Here is a 22,884-nt window from a genome sequence, read left to right as displayed (position 1 = left end):
GCTGTCTAGAAGCTGAGTCATTGAAGTGAATTCAACTAAATATTTCTTCCTTTTCTTCTGTTACTAGTTCTTTTGTATAAAGAACTAGTTGTGTTGAAGTGAAATTACCTGAATAATAGCTGCTTCTGTCTGTCTGTTATTGGTTCTTCTATGTAAGCTGTCTATAGAACTGGTGGTGGTTATGTAATGAGGGAGACCTGGTGGAGATGCTCTTCGTGATATCTGGTTTGAAATTGGGGAGGACGGACTTCTTCCTTCCTCAGTCTCACTCATGTAGCTTCCTGGTGATTTTATTCGTCCAGTTCCACACAAAACACACTATAAATGTCAACATTTTAAATTTTGAAAAACTATATTGAAATTTATGTATACTTATAAATAGAAATTTTATGATCAGTATATTATAACAAATCTTGCTACAAAGAATTTCAAGTGCTTGAAACTTGCAATCTTATATATATATATATATATTGCAAACCATGGTGTCTGTCCGAGCATTTGAAAAGCTGCATACACAGGCAAAACTCAATATTCACTTTTGAAATGACAGGAGAACAGGCATCAATAGTGTTGGGGCCAGATTTTATTTTGCAAGCAGGATATTAAATTGTTTGGAATCAATCAAACTATCATTCATATTTCAAAATATGACATAAAGAATAAAAATGTAGGTTAACCATATGTTATTGTTGAGTGGCTCTTAGCATGACTAAAATGCTCAACAATTACTTTTCATGGTGGGTGGTATAAGTAGCTCAAAGCTTTGGCTCCTGAGTGAAACTACGAGTGCAACATAATTAACCTTTTTAAAGTCCATGAAATAATTTAAATCGATAGATTAATTTAATACTTTTCCTGTCACTGGGGATGGGTACTTTTGCTTATATTTAATAAAAGAAAACTTGTAATAGGTATTTTAGAAACAACATAATGATATTCAGATTAAACTACTTTAACTAACTTGTACTGATAGCAGTTCAGTGACACATTAAATATATTTCTGTACAAATTTTATGTTCAATCATAACAGTTTGGTTTTTATCTGATATTTCATAAGTTTAAGTTTTATGTGATCATAAAGTTTAACTGCTTTATATATATGAGGTCCAGACTGCAAAAGATGTAGAGATTAGACAATCATAATTTATTACTTGTATGACTTATTGGAATGGAACTTTCCTTTTAAAATTTATGTGAAAGTAAAAACGTTTTGTTATTGCATAAGCTTTAAAATGTGTAAACTGTAACAAATGTGTAAACCAGATAAACACAACTGAAAGGCAAACTGCAGTCCACCAGTTACACCATCAAACATTTTCTTCAGAAAATTACCAAAAACTAAAACAGACTAATGCAGTCTAGTTCATTTCTAGTTTCGAATTATTAAATGAAAACAAGGCTAATGAAAAACTAATTAAATTTCATAACTACAGTGGTATGTGTCAACAGATTTTGTCTGGTATGTCAAAGTTCACAGATGCAAATGAGAGGATAAACATAGGGTTCTAGAGAAAAAAACAAAACAAATTAAGTCTTCAAGCTAAAATTTAAATAATTTCAAACACAATGCATTTTACACAAAGTATAAAAACATCATTAGCTTTAATTATTATGGTCAATATTTTAGCCATCTTACTGTTGAACCACTACCTTTTGAGATTTTGGCCAATTTTCGTATGTACATGCTGAACAATTCCACTTTTGTTTTTCTGAGCATGATTTGTTTCTAATATTTTCATATCTGTCTGTCTGCACAACTAAAGGCAATGGAGGTGGGATAGTCCTCTCTGGTGTATGTATATCACCCTTATTATCAGTGGGGCCAGGTGATCCTAAGTGGACCTGATTGGATGTCAACGAACTACAATACCAGGGAGACAAACATTGGGTACATTTCTCTGAACGTGGCCAGTTCAAGAAAGTACATATCTGACAGCTCCATTTTCTGAATGTCCCCACATCTGATGGAGAACCTGTAGAGGTAACACTGTTGTCACTGGTGCAGACTTTGTTCTGAGAAGTTGTTTCTTGTATCAATGGAGTTATCTAATAAGAAAGATTAAAATGTTTTAAACAGGGTTAAGAAAGAGATAAAAACATGATTAAATGACCTTGTTTTGCTAAAAAAATAAATTACCATCTTACATAAACACAATGCTTCACAACTTGCAGCTATTTATTTTAAAGCTCTTGGTCCCAATTACAAGTGAAAAAACAACTTTCATCTTCTGAGACATACTCTTTGTCTTAATATTGTTTTATCTATCTAGCAGCTGAAACAGAACTTGTTTCGTACTTGCTGACTTTTTTAATTATCTTACAGTTTTATTCATTGCCATTAGTACATGCATAAACTGATGTATATAAAATGGATATAACATAAAAACATGACATTGTATTATAATGAATTTAAACTCAACTTAGCAAAAAAAACCAACTAAACTCCAGATTTGTTTTCATTCTCTTTTTGTTGCAGAAAGGGATGAATAAAAGGAAATTATTTTCTTAATTAAATGTAATATAAAATTACTTAAAGCCTTATAAATCACATTTGTATTGTAGTTCATTGTCACACACATACACAGTTTTCAATAACATTTCAAAGCTAGTTAGATGATTTCTACACCATCAGGGGGGAGGGGGCATTTATACACTTGTTATTGTTTTGCATGTGTTATAACTTATTTTTCTCCTTTTTTCAAAAAATATTAGAAGTTTGATACCAAATATATACTCATTTTAGAGTGGCTTTAAGGGTATAAAGTTGTTTTTAATTATCTAATTATTTAATTATCAGAATAAGCTACTTTTTTTCAAGCTAGGAAATTTAAAAGCAGATTTGTGTTCAGTTTTAAATACAAATTTTAATGCAACAATCTGAACTTTGATGTTTGTATCTAGAATTCAAACTTAACTAGAGCAAAATGTTAGTTGAGATTCTGAATTGCTACTTTTTTTTTTCTGATTAAGTTTCAGACCACTAGTAAATGTTTGCTAAAAGGGTTAATGGATCAGTGCTTTTTTTTATAAAATACCATCATGAGCTTAGTTTTTAGATCTAGAAACAAAAAAACAACAACAAAAAGTTCAATTTCCCATGATTCAGTTTCTAATTACAATATTTAAACACTTTTACTTTCTACTGTAGTTTTATGATGCACAATTGTAGTTGCAAAATTTAAGCACTTCTACTTTCTTCCAAAACTTTTTAATTAATATAAGATCAGATTAAAGTAATAAAACCAATTTTTAAAAACTTTCAGCTAGTTGTTTGTAACTACTATTTTTGTATTACATTACAAATATATAGTTTAAGGAAATAAAGGGACCTATTGGCTCATCTAGGCTTTCCCATTCATTAAACTAAACTTTAAAATAAAAATAAAACCCTGAAAGCCAGCCCTTAACATTCAAATATTTATCAAGCTTTCCCTAAAATTAACTGCATCCATCATATATGAAGACAACCCATTCCAAAAGTCAACAACCCTTTCAGAATAATAAAGCTGTCTTAGCTGTAAATTTACTCCTATCCTGCCAAAATTTACGTGTCCCTTAGTTCTACCAATTAGATCCCTCGTAACTTTTCTTTCTTCAAGAGAAACCAATTTTGGAGATCTTTATCTGTCCTCATACAACAACTTTTCCATTCCAGTTATCATCCTAGTAGCTCTCCTCTGAACCCTTTCTCACAATTCAATATCCTTCCTAAGGTTAGCACAAGGTTGATGGCATGCAAGTCTCTTAGGCAGATGAGCGAGGGATCAAGCTATTCTGTGTGAAGAGGTGAGGTATCGTTTCGGATAACCATGTTTGTTCACTACTTACTTATCCTACATTAATGTTCAAAATGAAATGACTTCATGCTGTGCTCTGGTGGCAACAATCAGTAAATAATAGAATGATATGAAATTGCTCCTAAAGTTAAATTATATTCTCAAATTAACATAATATAAACTTTTTCATATGTGAATAATGGAAATTAATATAGAAAACTCGTACTTTCAAATTATTTTTGAGCTAAAGTAAAAATATATTTCTGTGATTGTTCTTTTATGTTAATAATGCAAACACAAAAGGTATAATTTCTTTCCTGCCACTAGCAAAATTTGGTAATGGTCTTGTTTCAAATGGTAAATCTGGAAATTAAGTAACAATTTCAAATATTTCATAATACTTCAATATAAATAAAAAATAACAAGTGTTTATAATTCACTTTAAATAAAAACACATATATATATATATATATATATAAGTAAAAGTGTGTATATATACAGACATACACATGCATGCACACATAAGTCTACATAAAAGTCTACTAGTTTAACCCTAGAATTATTGATGGGATCCATGTGGATCCCAAATGGATTTTTAAACACATTTTCCCAATTTATTTGTGCATCAAATTACTCGTTGGTTCATGACTTTGTTGGTTACAAGTCACACAAAATGATTTTAAAACATCATTAATATTGTAGTTAATCTCACTACTGCAGAAGTCCCTTATACATTTTACACAGAAAATGATTGAATTTCATCACTTTTTGTTCTTATTCAGTTCGTTTACTTCTTCATACTGAGTACTGTACTTAACAGGCAAAAATCTAATATTACTTAATATTATGCAATGTGTGGACTCCAACAATAGTTAATGTTATAAAAATCAATCAGTAATTTGATGGTTAATCCTTGCTATTTCAGTATTCTCTACTAAATAAAGTAATATGGCAATGAGCATTTAAATTTTTAATAGACACCTCATACAAAAATCTGCTCTAAGTTACTCTAATCATAGAATAAGAAACTCAGTAAATGACCTAAGTGCTGTAAATTATTAATATGAACATTTATTCACCTTATAGATGTTATTCTCTTTGGAAGCTTCTTCTGTGATGATATGTGGAGGTCTTACAGCTAGACATAATGTACATTTTTTAGCTTTGGGCCAGTTTTCATAGGTGCAATATCCACATGCCCATTTCTTGTTGTCTTGGCTCATGCTACTCTGTAAGCCGCACAAAGGGCAAGAACATATATTTTCTGCCTTTTGGGTTTCTAAATGAGTAATAAAAAAATAAAAAATAAAATTCAAGATGTGCATGTATTTTTTCCCTTTACACAAATACATTATTTTTAACTTGCTAGACATTATTCATGTCAAATATTGAATTACTGTAATGATATAAGTACGTTGTAGTTTAAAATCTTACCAGTTTGTAAAAAATATTGACCTGAGTCATAAGAAATTAGATTGAATCAAAAGATTTTTGAAAACATGTTAATTTTTCTTATTCCAATAATATTATATCGTTATTCTGAAAAAAACACACCCGTGTTTCAAAAATAATTTCTGTTGTGTCACATTATTAATTCAATAGGAATAAAGAAATGTAAATGTGCAATAACAGCAAATGTTAATGAAGCTCACAAATCAATTGAATATTTAATGAATTTGTGTAGCACTGGCCAGCAAAAAGCAGAAAAATTTGCATTCTATCAAATCACTACCTATACATGTACACCTTTATTTAAACTCTGACAAGTCAAAATATTATTGTAAAATAATGTCAATCCCTCCCCCTTAGTTACTTTTTAAATATATAAAGCCTTTTATGATCAGAATATGATTTGAAGTGTAAATGAGTGACTTTTCAGCTTATGCACATAAAAGACAACTTGAAAGAGATCACACTTCCCCTTTACAGTTCATAACATTTCACTTCAGCATGGGGTATAATTACCATGAACGGCAAAGGCAACCTAACAGTAATGTTGCATACTTAAAACTAGTGTGTTGATACAAAGTCCAAAGGTATCCTAAACCATTTCCTTTTCATGATAGAACTACTTCCAGAGCATTTTTATTATCTAGAATCACTTGATATACAATGTGATGCTTCTCCCAAGAGCATTTCATACGTGTTAAATGGGATTTAAGTTCAGTGAGTGTGAAGCCTATTCCATTCAGTTGATCCTTTCTTCTTCAAAGAAAGTGTTGTTCTGGTTAACTTGGTGGAATGAATGCTATCATCCACTAAACTCAAGTTAAAGCCAAATGCACCAGCACGGATAGCCATAGGATATGTATCCCACAATATTTGGCATTAATGGTACTATTTTGCAAGGTGATGAGATTAGTACATTTACTAATGCTTATTCCTGCCCACATCATACTTCCATTACTGTTACATTCCTGTCAGAAAATTTAAGTAAATCTAGTTCCAGCTTTTCTCCTGTTATTTGGCTGCAGGGTGAAGTACAACTCATCTGTAAAAAGAATGTTGCTTCACATGTCATTGTTTCAAGGGATATGTTCTTGGCACCACTTTGATGAGCTGTTTTGTGCTTAACTGCCAGAAAAATGCAACTCAGTAGTGTCTGATATGCAGATTGGTCTAAAGAAGTATGTTTTTAAAAGTCTGTAAAGTGAAAAGGCATCCAGGTACAGCTGTGAACATCTGAGCCAGTCTTGTAGCAGGTAACCTACAACTGTGGCAAGTTGATTTAGATATACATATAAGTTAAGAACAACAATAAACCTATTGGTCTGTCTACATCATCCCATCCACTGAACTAAACTTGAAAATAAATCACTAAAAGCCAGTTTTTATCTTTCAAATGTTTATCAAGCCTTCCCCTAATCTCCCTGAAATTAATTGCATCCACCACATCTATTGGTCACTCATTCAATAGGCCAATAACCCTGTTTGAAAAGCTGTTTTAGCTAAAAATGACTCCTCCCCTGCCAAAATTTATATTTTTGTCCCCTAGTCATACCATGCACATCATTAAGTATTACAAAAAGTGTTGCATCAACACTATCAATTCCTTTAACAATCTTAAACACCTCAATTAAATCCCCTCTAACTCTTTTTTTTAAATGAAAAAAATTTCAGAGATCTTAACCTGTTCTCATATGATGACTTTTCCATCCCAGGTATCATTATAGCAGCCCTTCTCTGAACTCTTTCCAACAATTCAGTGTCATTTCTAAGGTAAGGTACCTAATATTGAATACAATACTCCAAACTGGCCAAACCAATAACCTATACAATGAAATAATAACCTCTTTAGACTTGTATTCAGTATTTCTGTAGATACAGACAGTATTCATCTGTTTGTGTTGTGGATAGAGATGGGGATCATAAAAACATTCTAAAAAATTACCAGAAGGTATTAAATATATATATATTGCATTTTGTAATTAATTGTTTTTATAGATATTTTTATGTATTTTATCCAACATTTCAGTCTTTATTTCTACTTACTGTGTTTGAAACATGTTAAATTATTGGTCTACAGGCAAGGGTATACAAGCACCACTGTACCAATGAATATTTTGAAAAAGTTTTAGCATTATGATTCTGTAACAAAACAAAAGAATCTGGATGATTTTAATGAAAATTGCAATATAATATTACGTATTTCCTGACTGCAGCATAAAAATCTAACTTTGAATGCAATAATTTAAAACTTTATTTCTGGTGTTTTCCAAAATGGAGACTAACAATATTGATTAATCCTTCTATACCTATGGAAGGACCGAGTGGAAACAATTTTGGACTACAACTATTCATTTACTTAGATGGCCTGTTTAATAATAAATGCCAACATAATTTTTCTGCCATAGGATTAAAAATGAAGAAATTTAAAATTTTATTTTCTATAATCACATTCTGATATGATACTTAAATTTAAGTATCTACTTTCATCTTATATAAACATATAGTGATATCTTGCAGTTTTACCCATTCCTATTCGTAAGTGTATAAACTGACATTTCCAGTGATGCATATAAAATGGATATTACCTAACATTATGACGAATTTTGGGCAAACTGAGTATTAAATAAAGAAAAAGCTATAAATTAATTAATTAAGAACAACTGAAATACAGATTTGTTTTCCTTGTCTTTTTGATGAAGAAGAGGATGAACTATAGGAACATATAAAAAGACCAGCAGACTATTTCTAATTAATTATCCAACAAAGTTTTAACAAAACAATTACATGACTCCAATGACTATAACCATTCCCAAGATAGTTGGTTGCCAGACTAGTTTTGTTGCCAAAGACAATGTGAACTTTACCCCAGGAACAAAATAAAACCAAGCACACATTGCAAGAGTTGTGAATTCAAGCTGCTTATCACTTAGCTTCACTGAAGATAAACTTCAGGTGAGAAATCTTTTATAAACATCTATTTTTCCTTCACAAATCTGTCTCTAAAGTTCCTTCTCAGATAAAGAAAACAAAAAGGTGCAAAATCATGAGAAAGTAGGTAAAGCAGATTTGCTGACACTAATGTCAGAGGGATGGTACAATGCAAATTGAAAATCATCAATTCATTCTGTTCTTGTAACTACTGAAACAAGTTTCTTATGATCAATGAATCAGAACTGAATCTCACTCTGATGATTATACAGCATATTTCAATTTGCCCTTTTCCATGGTTACTGATGAGGAGTGAAATTCCCTGAAACAAGTATAACTCAGCGACAAGTGGTGAAATGAATGACAGATTAGACTTCATACTTATTTTAAATGTCATTGTCCATGCACCAAAAGGAGGATGAAAAAGGTCTGTAAGGAGAGATGATATAAGGAACAGGATGACATAAGCTTGAAGGGAGGAACTTTATGGGCACAGAAGATGATAATTTGTTTCCAAGCAGGGATGGTGGTAGGACATGGGGGACAGCAAAAAAGGAAGGAAAGAAAACAATAGGGTAAGAACTAGAGAGGTGAAGACATGGCAAAATCTTACAAAATGGAAAGTGGCTGACAAGGCTGCATGATAACCAGTAATGGTGGATACCAAAAGCCCCATGTCAAGAAACCTGGTAAAAAGGAATTCAATTGCAGAAGAGAAGGATGGGGTGGAGAAAACCATAATGAGAAGACCAACAGCAGTAGACATACCACTTACGTTGGTAAACTCACATGGAGAAAGGCTGAACAGAATAGGAAATCAGGGAAGAAACCCGCAAGAAAAATCCGGCCCATCTGGGAAGGGACCAGACAAAACCACGCATGAAGAAGGGGCATTGGAAGGAAAAAAAATGTAGCACACCCAATTGAGGTTGTCTGAAAAGAGTGGGTGAAAGGAGTAGAGGAAGTGTCAGAAGAAGTGAGGGCAGAAGTAAAACCATGGCAGCTCCGGCCAAAGTAGTGCCACCAAGAGGAATGACTGAGAGAACACAAGGAAGAATACAGATGGGTGGATAGGCATAAAAGTAACATCTCCCAAATCCTGACTGAGGGTATCAACTGCTAAAAACAAAGGAAGTGCAATTGGGAATCAAAACCTGGAGTTCAGGTGGATGGCAAATGCATCAAGTTCCAGAGTACCCTACTACGCACCACTCTGTGGGGAGAACCTTGACAGGGTGCAGTAAACAACCCAAGATTAGATTCAGGACTCCCAGTATATGACATGCCAACAATCGAATGTGATGGTTGTGGGCCCAAAACAGGAGGTCCAAGATGTTGAAACAAAGAGACCTTGACAGAATGCCCCCATTGCTGAGTGATGTACATGACAACTGTTGAGTTGTCAGAATGGATCATAACAGACTGGTTCTATCAAGAGAGGGAAGTAAATGAACCAAAGCCTGATAGACAGCAAGCAGTTCCAAGATACTGATATGCAGAGATGACTCCACGATAGACCAACAGCTTGAATCTTCTGTGTGTCCAGATATGCACCTCAACAATAAAGAGAAGCATCCAGATGAGGAGGAAGAAGAGAAACACCCACTGTGGTGTTGTCTCAGTTCAGTTACCAGGCAAAGTCCACATGAAGGGAAGGAGGAACATGGATAGGAGTGTCCAAGGGATTCTTAACAAGGTTACATGAGGAATCTCATAAAGCTCACTAAAGAGGTTACATGTGGGCTCGACCAAGGGGAATAAACACTGCCAAAGAAGCCCACATTTGCAAAAGAGATAGAACCTATCATGTAATTGTAGAAGGAGAGAAGGAAATAGTCAGAACCAGAATCTCCACAGATTGCAGGGAAAAGGGAGAAGGGAGGGCCCAGCTGAGACGGGAATTGAAAAATACCCAGAGATGAACAAGGTATTGAGTAGGGGAAAGGAAGGACTTCTCCATCTTGACCAGCCAACCTACCCATGTAGCCTCTTGAAGAAGAAACTGAGTGTGAAGGGAAGAGGTGGCATATGAAGGAACTAGAAGCAGCCAGTTATCCATGTAATTGTGTTAATGAAGGCTTATGGAATGAAAAAGACAGGCAAAGGTTTTGACCACCCAACAAAAACAAAGGGAACTGAAGACAGCCTGAACATAAGAGCCCAGAATTGGTAGATGTAACCCCAATAGGTAAAACAAAGAAAATGCCGGAATGCTGGGGAGATGAGAATGTGGAGGTAAGCATCCGAGATATCAACTTTGTCTAACAAAGAACAGGAGTGAAAGCCTATCAAAGAGGTATGTAGGACTCCATGGAGAATTGAGAAAGGTCTAGGAAGAGGTTCAAGGAAGAGAAATTGATGACAGGGTGCCAGCCCCAAGTCCTGGTGTGAGCTACAAGCAAACACAAATAGAAACCAGGCTGCGAAGGATCCCCCTGTTCTATAGTGCCCTTGTGAAGATCTAGAACTGCATCAGGGTGAGGGAGGAAGAGAAAAAATCATGAACAGAGGAGTGGTGCAAGGGAATGAAACTATGGTAAATGGAGTCAATGGAAAGAAGCCTTGAAAGCACTGAAGCAACCCAGAGCATGTATGTAACAGAGAATACCATCAGGATCTGACCAAGAATAAAGGTGGAAGATGGCAAGAAACAAAAATGACAAAAAAAATTACATGAACCAGCAAAGTGTAGGTTAGTAAAAAGAACATAATGAGCCAAAAGAACCAAGAAAATCAGATCTGTGCTGTCCAGGAAGGCTCAATTAGAAAGACCTGATCCAGAGTGACATGGATAGTCAAAACCACCTTGGGAAGAAGACTGACAGAATGAGTAAAACTAAAGTTATAAGTTGGATCTAATTCTGTTTGAATGTATCGACAGCCAGGGCAAGTGGAAGATGAACAGGAGACATAAAACAAAAGAGGAACATGACATGCTAGAAGACATATGTAAAGTATATGAGTTCAAAAAGTGAGATCCACTGTTTACCTCATAGGGAACAAGAACGAGTGCCCCCTTGGCGAGTGATATAAGCCACCACCATCAAATAGTCGAAATGAAACATGATTAGTTAAATACAGACAAGAGAAAGAAATTGAACAAAAGCATATTGGACTGCCAGAAATGCCAGGGTGTTAACATGGTAAGACCTTTTGTCTGAAGAGCATTGTCCTGAAGACTCCTGCTGATCAACCCATGTCCCTCCACTTTAGAGATGAGCATCAGGGAAAAGAAACAAATCCAGATGAGAGGGAGGAATCAATAAACATGACAACATGGGGGATATTTCAACCATCAATGCATATAGTCGAAGAGGGAAGGTGGAAATTTAAAGAGGAGAATCCAAAGGAACCCTAGAAAGAGACTGAAGCCAGATGTCCAAGTAGTGGTGTTAGTAAAATCTCCCAAAATATGGAAGTGTGGTAAAAGGCAAGGCACAAAACCAGTACCAAATCATGTGGGAAAAAGAACCTAAAATAGCATCCCGAGAAATAAAAAATGAGAACATTTATCATTGGCATTCTTAGTTCTGCAGAAATTGCCCACCCAATTCTGATCAAAGTTTACATAATAAAACAAGGAAGAACCAAGAAGTGAGTGAGGCAGGACAGATCGATCGAGAACTCCAATCAGCATTGAGCATACACAATGAATGGAGAAACCAATAGGTAGGATAGGAAGGTGTCAGATATGGAACATGAATTAAGATAGCAATGACTCAGGATGGAAAGAGCAACAAAGAAAATTAATATAGCATCTAAGATACCCTATGTGATTCTAAGTGCACAGTAGTATCCACAAAAATTGGACTGATGAAGAAAAGGAGCCGACTGTAAGTCCTTATTAGAAGTGGATGGTAAACAAACAGTACAAGACAGTATCCTACCCCAGAAGAACCCAACACAAAACAAGCCACATGTAAAAGGGAAAGAACTGAAGATAGCAAATGCTCCAACATGGAGGTATGGAAGAAGAGGTATCTCATGAAAATCTCCTAGATACAGGTGTAAGGTAGACATTTCATGTAGGAGAGTGAATATGTAAGCTAAAGTTGGAAAACTAGGTGGGGGATAAATTGGATAGGATTAACAATGACTGCCCCCATTTAGGCAACAGAGATTCTACATACATAGAATCAAGAAGCAGATCTGCCTGATGGTATGCTAAGGCAAACTGAACAAAAGCCTGTGGAGGGCAAGGAAAGCAAGTACCCTCTCCTGAAAGAGAGACAAAAATACTTATCATGAAACAAAATGTCTGGAGAAGGAGGGGAAAATTATACTGTGAAACATATCTAATAAAAGCTGAGGTAGGCTTAGCAGATTCTGCAGTAGAGGTCTGGGAAGGCAAGCCATAATCAGGTGGAGAAAAGCTGACAAAATCTATATTGTCTTAATGGGTTCGGCAGTTGTAGGAGGAAGACGAACAATATCGGGAGAAGGTAGGGTAGACCCCGACACCCAGAGGTCTTCACAAACTAAATTAATTGTAAGAAGTATAAATTATAAAGAATTATGAAAATGAAAAAGTCAATATAATGTAAATTTAAATAAGTGTTTAGTGAAATAAGCATATGTACAAGATGTTATGTGTTGAAGAAAACAACACATTTAACCTAATTATTGATTTTCCTATAAGATGAACTACAGGAAAACCAAAAATAACAGACACTTATTAAGTCTAACCGAATTGTGCAGGACAAAGTATATCCCTAAGCTCTAATTTAAAACCATAACCTAAAAAATAATAAGTATAATGTCGGTAGAAAAAGTTTGTATGGAACCTGCCTTCAGGGGTCCTCACAAACAAAGTTAATATGAAGAAGTATAAAAGATAAATAATAAAAATTAAATAAAATTATGGTATAAAATCAAGTAAGTCTGTATTGACAATAACATATGTATGAGATGTGATGTTTTGAAGAAAAACAATATAGTTAACCTAATTTATAATATGCCAGTAAAATGAGTTATAGGTAATCCTAAAATAACAAAGACCCATGTTAAGCCTAAGTTAACGTTATATGACAAAAGATACAACTAAGCTCTAATATCAAACCTAAACTTGACTATGAGTATTAACCAATCAAACTAAACTTACATTATTGAATTGAAATAACTACAAATAACAATATTAACAGTAAAAATATTCAAAAACCATAAGGGTATAATGTCTTATCTTTCCAAAGTCAGTGGACCTTATTTCAAAATGGTGGGCCGCTAAATTCAAATCAAGATCAACAAAGGTCAGCTCATTGGACAATCAATCTCTCATTGAAGTAAAGCCAATAATTCTCCAATTGAGGACCGCTACCTGAAGCCTGTGTAAAAGTGCTAATAGAAGATATAACCTCATAATTTGAAATGAATATCCAAACACAATCGTGTTGGCAGAAAGAAATAAAAAGTAGAAAAAAATCTACAATGAAGTATTAAGTTCTGTATCTGGGTAGAAATATGAAATAATTCCACTTTGGAATAAGTTACACATATCACTATTGTAAAAAAATAGTAAACTTGTTGAGAGCAATTGATATGAACAAAAAAAAAACACTTGAAGAGAGCACAAACTAAATGTTTGAACATGAGCACTGCCAAAGGAGAAGTGATAGGTAGAACAGCATAGAGGGAGTCACATGGGTGTGTGGCACTATTATTGGTGGAGGTTTGTTGCCTGATAATTTGCATGCAAGAATCAGTTAAACCATGTGAGTTGAAGGGCATGTGGTAGTGAAAGGCTTGTGGCATGTGAAAATATTTTTGTAAATAAAGGGCAGCAATGAATGAGAATAGCTATGTATGTGAGCAGAAGTAAGGTACCTTGTCGGTACAAGCTCTATGAAAGTCAGCTACAGTAACCTCACTGTATCCATTAATAGGAAAGAAAGAGACTTTGTGGGAGTTGGTAACCATCTAAAGTTGCTTCGCAGGAGTGTTAAGCTTTCTATTTGCCACAACTAATCACAGAACACACACACACGACACTTAATACTGTGTTTATTTTTAAAATATGCAATAATCCCTCATTGATCCGTGTACATCAAATAACAAAAATGTGTGTTACCATAACAGGTAAAAAAAAAACCCTTAAAACTTTAAGACTGCTGTTAAAAGTCATTAAGTAGCCATTAGCTACTTTATGTAAGTTGTTTGAATACCATACACATATTTTTCATTAAACAAGAATCTGAGTCATCAGAATATTTTGTATTCACCAAAGCTTGCCTGACGTCTTCTTATTTAAGATACAATTCAACATATTAACACTTTCACTCCATCTAGTAACTTTCCCATACAACTATAAGCTACTGCCACATTATACCACTATATTTACTCCACTATCATATGAAAAGTCTAATTCATGCTCTACCTAATCATATTTAAACTTTCTTTACAGCTGTTTTTAAAACTAAGTAAATTATCAAATCACTTGATGTGACATCATAAACAAGTGGCAAGAAAAACAGGAAATGACTGAAAACCTAAAAATGTGTATTTACTCTCAAGGAGCGATAGATTCTCAGTAAAAGTAGTTATACTTTGTGATGAGCAGAAAGATTCAGAAAAAATTAAGTGCACTGTTTATAGGCAAAAATCCTTAGACTTGTGCAGATATCAAAATGTTAACTTTTTCTTCATGAATTACACTAAATAAATGTTAGAAATTGATCAAATATTGATTCTAAAATATTTTTTGAGTTAAATGTTTTGAATAACATATAAAGTTGACTTAAAATGTGTGGCAAAAAATATGAAAAAGCCAGAGGAAATACTGTCTGCAGATACAATAATTTAGGGTTAAGTTACTTTGTTAATCCTAAACTCCCTATAAATTTCTATTATCTTGTACACAAAAATATCCTAGTGTGAAGTGAGCGAACAGTTTATTTTGAAACAGCAAAATGCCTATTTCACACACATCTCTAATTGTCTACCTTATTACATGTTTATTTTGTCATAGCACATAAGGTAAAAAAAAATCACATTATGTTTATGGTAACATTGTCAGAAACAATTAGGGTATGTAGGTAGGATTTAAAAAAAAACTAAGAATCTTTATTAAACTGCACTTTCTACAACTGCTTAAAATAGAAAATGTTTTTGATGGATTCTAACTAAACAAGAATAAAGTTACTTTAATTTTTTTTAGTTTTATATTCATTCTTTTAGCAAATATTCATTGTGTGTTTTCCCTTATTATAGCATATTCAATTCCCATAAGGCCTATGGGTTAAAGGCTGAAGCACTTGTTTCTTATACAGTAGCCTGAATAGACATTAAATTAAAATACACTAGAAAAACAGTAATTCTAATCAAATTACATGCCTCATGCCAAATTCTCTTCTTAATAACATTTAACAGTTCTTTAGATAATTCTATTCTTTAGCACACACTATACATTAAAACATCAATTATGTATTTTTGATACAAAATCCCAAATTCAACTAATAAAATAATAACTTTCAAATTAACTAAACTAGCCTAATAATATAAATATTGCAAGTTGTTAATTTTTCTGTTTCACAGTAATATGTAGGCACTGTTAAATACCTAAACTCTAAGTTATGGTGAAGGAAAACTACTATTTTGAATTGTATATAATTGTATATATTTTATTTTTCAAAACAAACTTTCTATGGGCAAAAAGTTTTAATAATTTTAATACTATCCCAAAACAAAATACCCCTCAACTTTCTGTACATAAAATGTTATTTATGGGAATGGCACAATCTGCACAACACCATGCACATTTTAAATGTTTGTTTAAAAAATGTCACAGTTGAACTATACCACAGCATAGATCAATAATTATGCATACTTGCAAAGAAAGTATTTGACTATTTGCAATAATTTTTAAATTAACAAGAGAACACTCCCTCATGAGTATTCATAACATGCTAAAGCATGGGTAGGGTAAAGCATGGATACATAAAGTGTATTAACACCTACACATCACTTAGCAATAGTATCATGTGAGAGACACATTGCTAAACACAATTAACTGAGTGCTACTACAATTATTAACTGTATGTAGATCATGTTTCAAATTATGGGAAACAACTGGTATAGTCTCCATCAATAAACGAAACAATCATGCTGTAAAAAAACAAATTGTTTACATTTCTGTGCTTTGGGAACAAAGCTGTGACATTTATACAAAAATAATAGTAAGTAAAATACAATAACTTATCCAATAAAAGCTATATTTGCAAAAATTAGCATAATAATGGTAGAATGAAATCACAGCTATCTTTTAACATACATTTACTACAATCATTATGATTTGGACTTTTTGCCTAATATAATTTCAAATCAGTTCTCATCAAAATTACATTTTGAGGAATGGTTTATTATAAAATTTGCTCAAGTGAACAACAAAACTAAAAAATGTCATTCACTGATAAATACATAAACATGTGGCTATGTTCTCTGAATTAAAAAGTGTAAACTTTTAGGGTTGGGGCCTTTCTTTCAAGACCAGTCACCTTACTGCAAAAACAATCCTCCCCCTAGATCTTATGAAGGCTATATTGCAACGGCAACCTATTTATACATAATTGATTACAGCAGACATTCCAAACCTGGGGTACATTTGCACTTCTCAGGGGGTACGTAGGGGTCTGAGAGTATAACCATAGTTTACACTTTACATGGTGTTTTAATCTACAGAGAGCAAAGTGGCTCACATAAATATACGCTGAGTTCAATTTATCGATGTTATCAATACTATAAGATCCTTATGCAGTTCACACATACAGGTTTCATAATAAAATAATATAAAAGCAATATAATTTTATCAATTTTTGATCCCTCATTTTATAGGGGTACATGGAAACCTTTCAAAATTCCCAAGGCTAAGGGGTACAGAGGAACAAAAAGGTTGAGAATCCCTGGATTACAGAGTGTTTTAATAATATTATTCTAAATGATATAAAGTATAATACAGAAGCAAATTTATATGTCAGTTTTTATTTTATCTTAATAAAATGACTGAATAATTGCAAATTTTAATGCTATATTAATTAATTTGTTGAAAATTATTACATTTAATCTATAATTTATCACACAGTTAAAAAGCTGGCATAACTAAGTAGAAAAATAATATGTTTGTCACATGATCAAAACATTGTGGGTTCTAGATGTGCCAATGCCTGTCACAGCTTTTACCAGAACACAAATTCAAGATAAAACAACGTGTGGTATTACAAATATAACACATAATACAGAAAAAAAATTAACTTATACTTCATTTAACATTAAAGAACAAACTTAAAACTTGTTTATTGTCAAATATACAGAGTATAATATCTGTGGTTACAACATTTTACTAAGTTAACCTGGTATAATAGGTACATCAGGGATTTACTGTACTTGATGATGCCAGGTTAACCACAGATATTATACCCTGTGCATCTGATAATAAATAAGTTTTACATGACAAGGTACTTCCTTTAATTATTTGCTATAGAACAATTATTATGCAAATTATAAATTACGATGTAGCATGATGTAAAAGCATATTTACAGTTCAATATTACAGAATATAGTTATGAAACTATAAATTAAAAACATAACACAATGTAAAAAAATCTATTAAATCTACACTTTATTTAACACTAAAGTATCTCAAGAATTGGAGGTGGGTGCTGTCAGCCAGTTGCTTTTCCTCTAGTTGGCAGTTCAAAATTAAGGGCATTTGCAGATAGAAGTAGTAGCTTTACTATAGCACAAAAATTAATATAAAGCCCCCATAGCTGAAAACATAAGTACGTTGGCAGCATTTGGAATTGAATCCAAGACCCTCAAATCACGATACAATCGTCCTAATCACCAGGCCATGCGAGCTCAAAGATGAACAAATTGGAATTAAAGAACAAACTTTTAACACTGAAAATCGGACTTTGATACCCTCAGTAGACAGAGCATAGATGGCTCACTGTGTAGCTTTATGCTTAACAACAAACATAATGACAATATATATATATATAGTTTGACTTTGGATAGTTGGAATAGTCCAAAATATTATTAACAAGCTAAGGTACTCGTCCTTTGTCTGGGTAATGAGCTTCAAAAAATGTGGGGGTGGATACTATGATAAACAACATAAAAATCCCAACTTTTACACAATTTATTCATAACATATTATTACAGTATTCATTATTACCTCACCAAAAGTTTTGTATACGGTTTAAGAAGTCAATATGTATATACTTAAAACATGATATACACACTGCAGCCAAAGTACAGTGATCGAAATACTACATTCCCGCATTCCATAGGAATTCAACTTTGTTTGAGGAATTTCATCATTTTAGTTGGCTTTCCTGATAGGGGATGCGTGGTTCATCCGTATTCCTTTAGTTATGACCAATGAAAGTAAACATATTGCACTGATTAAATAAAAAACAACAATTCATGAGGAAATGCAACTTTACATGAGGGAATGTAATCTTCCTGATAGCTATCATCTGAGTGAATATAATTATATTTCATTATTTCTATCCCTGAAGTAGTGGCAGTGGTGGTGCTTTCTGTTACCTGCTTTTAACACCAAGCTCTTAATGTCCTTCCACAGTGTTTGGCGTGATTAATTAATTGATGGTCATTGGCCACAGAAGTGTCTTAAAGGCTAAAGTTGAAACTTTATGGGTCAAAGTAGGAAGTGGGTATAGCTCAAGAAATGACTCTTCATATCAGACTTATGGAGGCTGTTGGAGCAGGTTTCAGCTGAGTTTATGTAGTATTGCAATAGTGGCAGCCATTTGTTTTCATTGCATTCCTCCATAGACAGTGCTAGTGCACTCTCTGAGATATATAAGACATTTGTGTGCCTTCCCCCACATTGTGAATATGTTGTGTTATAGAAAATTTAATAATTTTTTGAATGTAGTTAACATTAACTTACATCAAACCCTAATTTTGATTAGTTGATTATTTTTATGAGTCATAACACTAATTGATTAAGCTGAACAACCATGAAGTAATCAAAAATAATGATGAGAAACAATAATGGCAATACTTTGAGCACTTCAATATCGGATAGGTGGAATAAACAGAAACATTAATTATGATTATTTTTTGTGAAATTAATTGACTGAATCATAATTTTGACTAACTGATTATTTTACGTGACACTGATTGATGTAATTAATACTCAAAAGTAATAGATAATATCAATTAAGTGCCCAGCTTCATTATAATGATTGTATTTCTTCACTGAAAACATAAGGTGTAGTTTATCAATTTACTTGCTCTTGTTGCAAGCTAGGTTACATCACTTCTATTACAAGAAAGATTCTGAAAGGAATAAAGGAACATATAAGTTTTAGAATGTTGAATAAATCACATGTATTGAAGTATGCCCTCGGTGAGTATAATGTAGTCACCCATTCATATTAAATTAAGATCTTAACAAAGGCCAATGTTGAAAAAAGCCTACATATAAAAATAAAGACAGTTCAGCATATGAATTGCTACTTTTACTATAATATTACAAATACCAATTATCTGTTAACTGTTTCGTGTAGTATAACATCTTTCTGTTAATATAAAAATTACAAAAAAAAAAAAGAGTTCTAGAGGCAAAATATTCTCTGGATACTTAATCAACATATATAGTTGGACAAAAATTTATATTTTAAACATACTTTTCTACTGAACAATCCTGTATTGCACATCTACTTGTACTGTTGAGAAAATATTTTAAAAGCTTTTAAGAATGAGAAACTAATAAAAATATTCCTATGATACACCTGTATACAAATGTAGAAGTTATGTTGACAGGTTTAACAAAAATTTCCTTCCAAATTATGAAAGCCACATGAGTACATTTACTTTTATTCAAATATCTAGGAATGAAAATTACCTCCAACTTACTTTCTACTTGTAAAAACTATCAGATGTTGCATGTTGTGTAAAAAATAATTTTAGAGTTCAACTGTATTTTTAAATAAAACAAATCATACACATGCACACAATGATTTTGGAACTCATATAAATGATTTACATGTTACTCTACTTCCAATGTTCTAGGCCCTAAAAGTTCCCAAACTAGAATTAAAAATTTCCCTGAAATTAAATAGTACTTTTACCTAACAAAAACATTTTAAATCTGTTATTAGTTAGTTTGTTTGTTTTTGAATTTCGCACAAAGCTACACAAGGTCTATCTGTGCTATTCATCCTGAATTTAGCAGTGTAAGACTAGAGTGTCATCACCATCCACCACCAATTTATGGGCTACTCTTTTACCAATGAATAGTGGGATTGAACATCACATTATAACACACACACAGCTGAAAGGGCGAGCATGTTTGGTGAGACTGGGATCTGTTATTAGAGCTGGATGATTAGTGGAATATGATAATCAAGTAATAATCAGGTTTATTAATAAATTGTTTTCAACTAATCTAATATTTTCATGAGACTTGGATTGTTGGAATAACTGAAAATAGCAATAATCAGAAACACTAACTTATATGATTTAACAACCTGGAAATAATTGAAAACAATAATGAGAAATCATAGTGGCAATATTTTCATTACTTGTATAGTTGGAATAATTGAAAACTAATAATTCAGAACACCAATTTCAATTAGTTGACTATTTTTGTTACATTAATCAATTTATATAATTTTGATCAATCAATTACCTGACACTAATCCATGTAACTAATGCTTAGATAATTGATTATATCAATTAATCAAGTTAATTGTCCAGCTCTATTAGATATATTGTCTTTTTTTTTTCAATTACATATATGTAGATTGATAAAGACTAAACAAATACATGTATTTATCCTTTTGCTTTGTTTCCCACATTTTTTAAAATTCTGTATTTTACTAAAGCATTTGGCTTTTCTGAGTATCAAAGAATTAAATATAGTAGAAATCAAGCTTTTGATGATTTGAATGAGCTATTGGAGAAATGTGCTAGTTGCTAGATGATACCTGCAAAGTAGCATATGCACACGTGTACTATATACAGTAGTGAACTTTTTAAAATGTACAATTACATTAATGAGGGTTGAATTTCATCTTAATATATAAATATTATAGCATACTACCCATGATTTTCAAAGTAAACATTCAACTTTCCTAATCTAAAAGGTAAGTTACAGTAGGTTTCACAATAAACAAAAACTAAAATAAAACATAAGGTTAATCACTCTTAACATGCACAATGTACAAACAGCAGTTAACAATTAGATAACTACAATTGTGAACATTCAACAACAGACCACAAATAAGAAATTATGTATAAATCTGCTATCAAATATTTCATTATTTTTCTAATGATGATATTACCTAACTCATCACAGCTGAAAATGTTACATTCATAGGTAAGGACAGTTACAAGTGCTATTTAGAGATTAATTTGTTCAAATAAAATTACTATATTTCTCTTTGTCCAAATGTAGAGAAATAATGTGCACTTTCAAAGACTATGCAGCTGTTTGACAACAGTCCAAGTCACATATTCTATTTTTATCTGCTTCTATTATTAGTGATCAACTGTATATTTTAACACACTTGTCAGTGTTTATAACCAATTAAACACATCTTTATTTATAAACAACTGAGTTTGAAGTTCAGAAGTAATGACTATTTCATGGATGTCTTCCAGACCACCAGTGACTTATTTTTTTGTAGGACACTGTAGCTTAGTCTTCTTAACTTGAGATCCCAAAGATAGCAGAAACTCCCTTGACACACTAGAACCATGGATCAACTTAAAATAATAAGAAAAAACAAGAAGATAGAAGACCACTCAGATCATCCAAGCCACCTTGCTTATGCAGCTGTTTCATTCATACACTTATTAAACATAATTTTAAAATAATTCAAGTCAATTGACAGTGGTGGTAGTAAGAAGTGGTTTGCTGGTACAGAAGCTATCCCAAATTGTGTCTTAACCTTCCCTGTAGCCCTGCATCACCTCCAATATTCTGTCTTTCTATCCTCAGCCCCCTCACTGGGAAGAGGCTGGTGCCATCCCTGTCAATCACTTGCTTTCAGACAAACTAATTCGGACGTTCATCACTCTAACCCAAAAGGAAATCTTAAATTCAGGTTAACATTTCAAATTTTTTGATGGCACTAATCAAACAGACTACCTATACAATGACTGTTCACTCCCTATTTTGAACATCTGAGTTAAAAAAAAAAAACCCTAGTTACTTCTTTCATTACATCTAAACACTCAACACAGGACTTTAAATAGTTTTATGAACAGTAAATCCCTCTCTCTTTTTCTTACTATATAATTTCTTTGCTCCTCTCACAAAACATCATTCAAGTCCTTTACACATTTTCATACTCCATACATAACCTGAAACTTATCAATATTAAAACTCCTCTTCCTTACTCTGATCCATTCACTAAGACTGTCATGACATTTTTGGATACAAGAACCATTCTCAACAGAATCCACTCTTCCCAGAATTTAACCATATTTAGAAATAGCCATTTAACTCATTAGTATAAAAAAGGAATAATAAAGGTTTTAAAACAGATCATTTGGCCAAATGCATTTTTAGCAGGTTAACTGTCATCAAAGATTCCAAATCAATTAGTCTTTTTTACAAAGACTTTCAGCATTAGATTATTAGCAGAATATAAACTAAGCTAGTTTTCAATAACCCTGTTAGTATTACCAACCAGTCTAGTCACCTCATGATCAAATAAATTCCCTTACCACTATCTAAATGTAGTTCAAATAATCCCAATAG

At 32.7% G+C, this 22,884-nt stretch overlaps 1 protein-coding gene across 2 annotated transcripts in view; it reads right to left on the bottom strand.

Moving 5' to 3' along the window:
* LOC106463097 (ubiquitin thioesterase zranb1-B-like) overlaps nucleotides 1-22,884 on the bottom strand; it is a 59,121-nt gene that overhangs the window by 22,604 nt on the left and 13,633 nt on the right. Inside the window, exons 2-5 of one of the 2 annotated variants that reach the window (XM_022390656.1) lie at nucleotides 6,907-7,046; nucleotides 4,856-5,055; nucleotides 1,651-2,046; nucleotides 109-318 (exon numbers count right to left, since the gene is read on the bottom strand). In XM_022390656.1, the coding sequence (XP_022246364.1) occupies nucleotides 109-318; nucleotides 1,651-2,046; nucleotides 4,856-5,055; nucleotides 6,907-6,916 (816 nt within the window). In that variant the 5' untranslated portion in view covers nucleotides 6,917-7,046. The remainder of the gene's footprint in view (nucleotides 1-108; nucleotides 319-1,650; nucleotides 2,047-4,855; nucleotides 5,056-6,906; nucleotides 7,047-22,884) is intronic. The other variant, XM_013923076.2, reaches the window with a different exon arrangement.

This window comes from Limulus polyphemus, unplaced genomic scaffold (genome assembly GCF_000517525.1).
Source record: "Limulus polyphemus unplaced genomic scaffold, Limulus_polyphemus-2.1.2 Scaffold50, whole genome shotgun sequence".
Classification (NCBI taxonomy): domain Eukaryota; kingdom Metazoa; phylum Arthropoda; class Merostomata; order Xiphosura; family Limulidae; genus Limulus; species Limulus polyphemus.
This window is presented reverse-complemented; position numbering and strand designations above follow the sequence as displayed.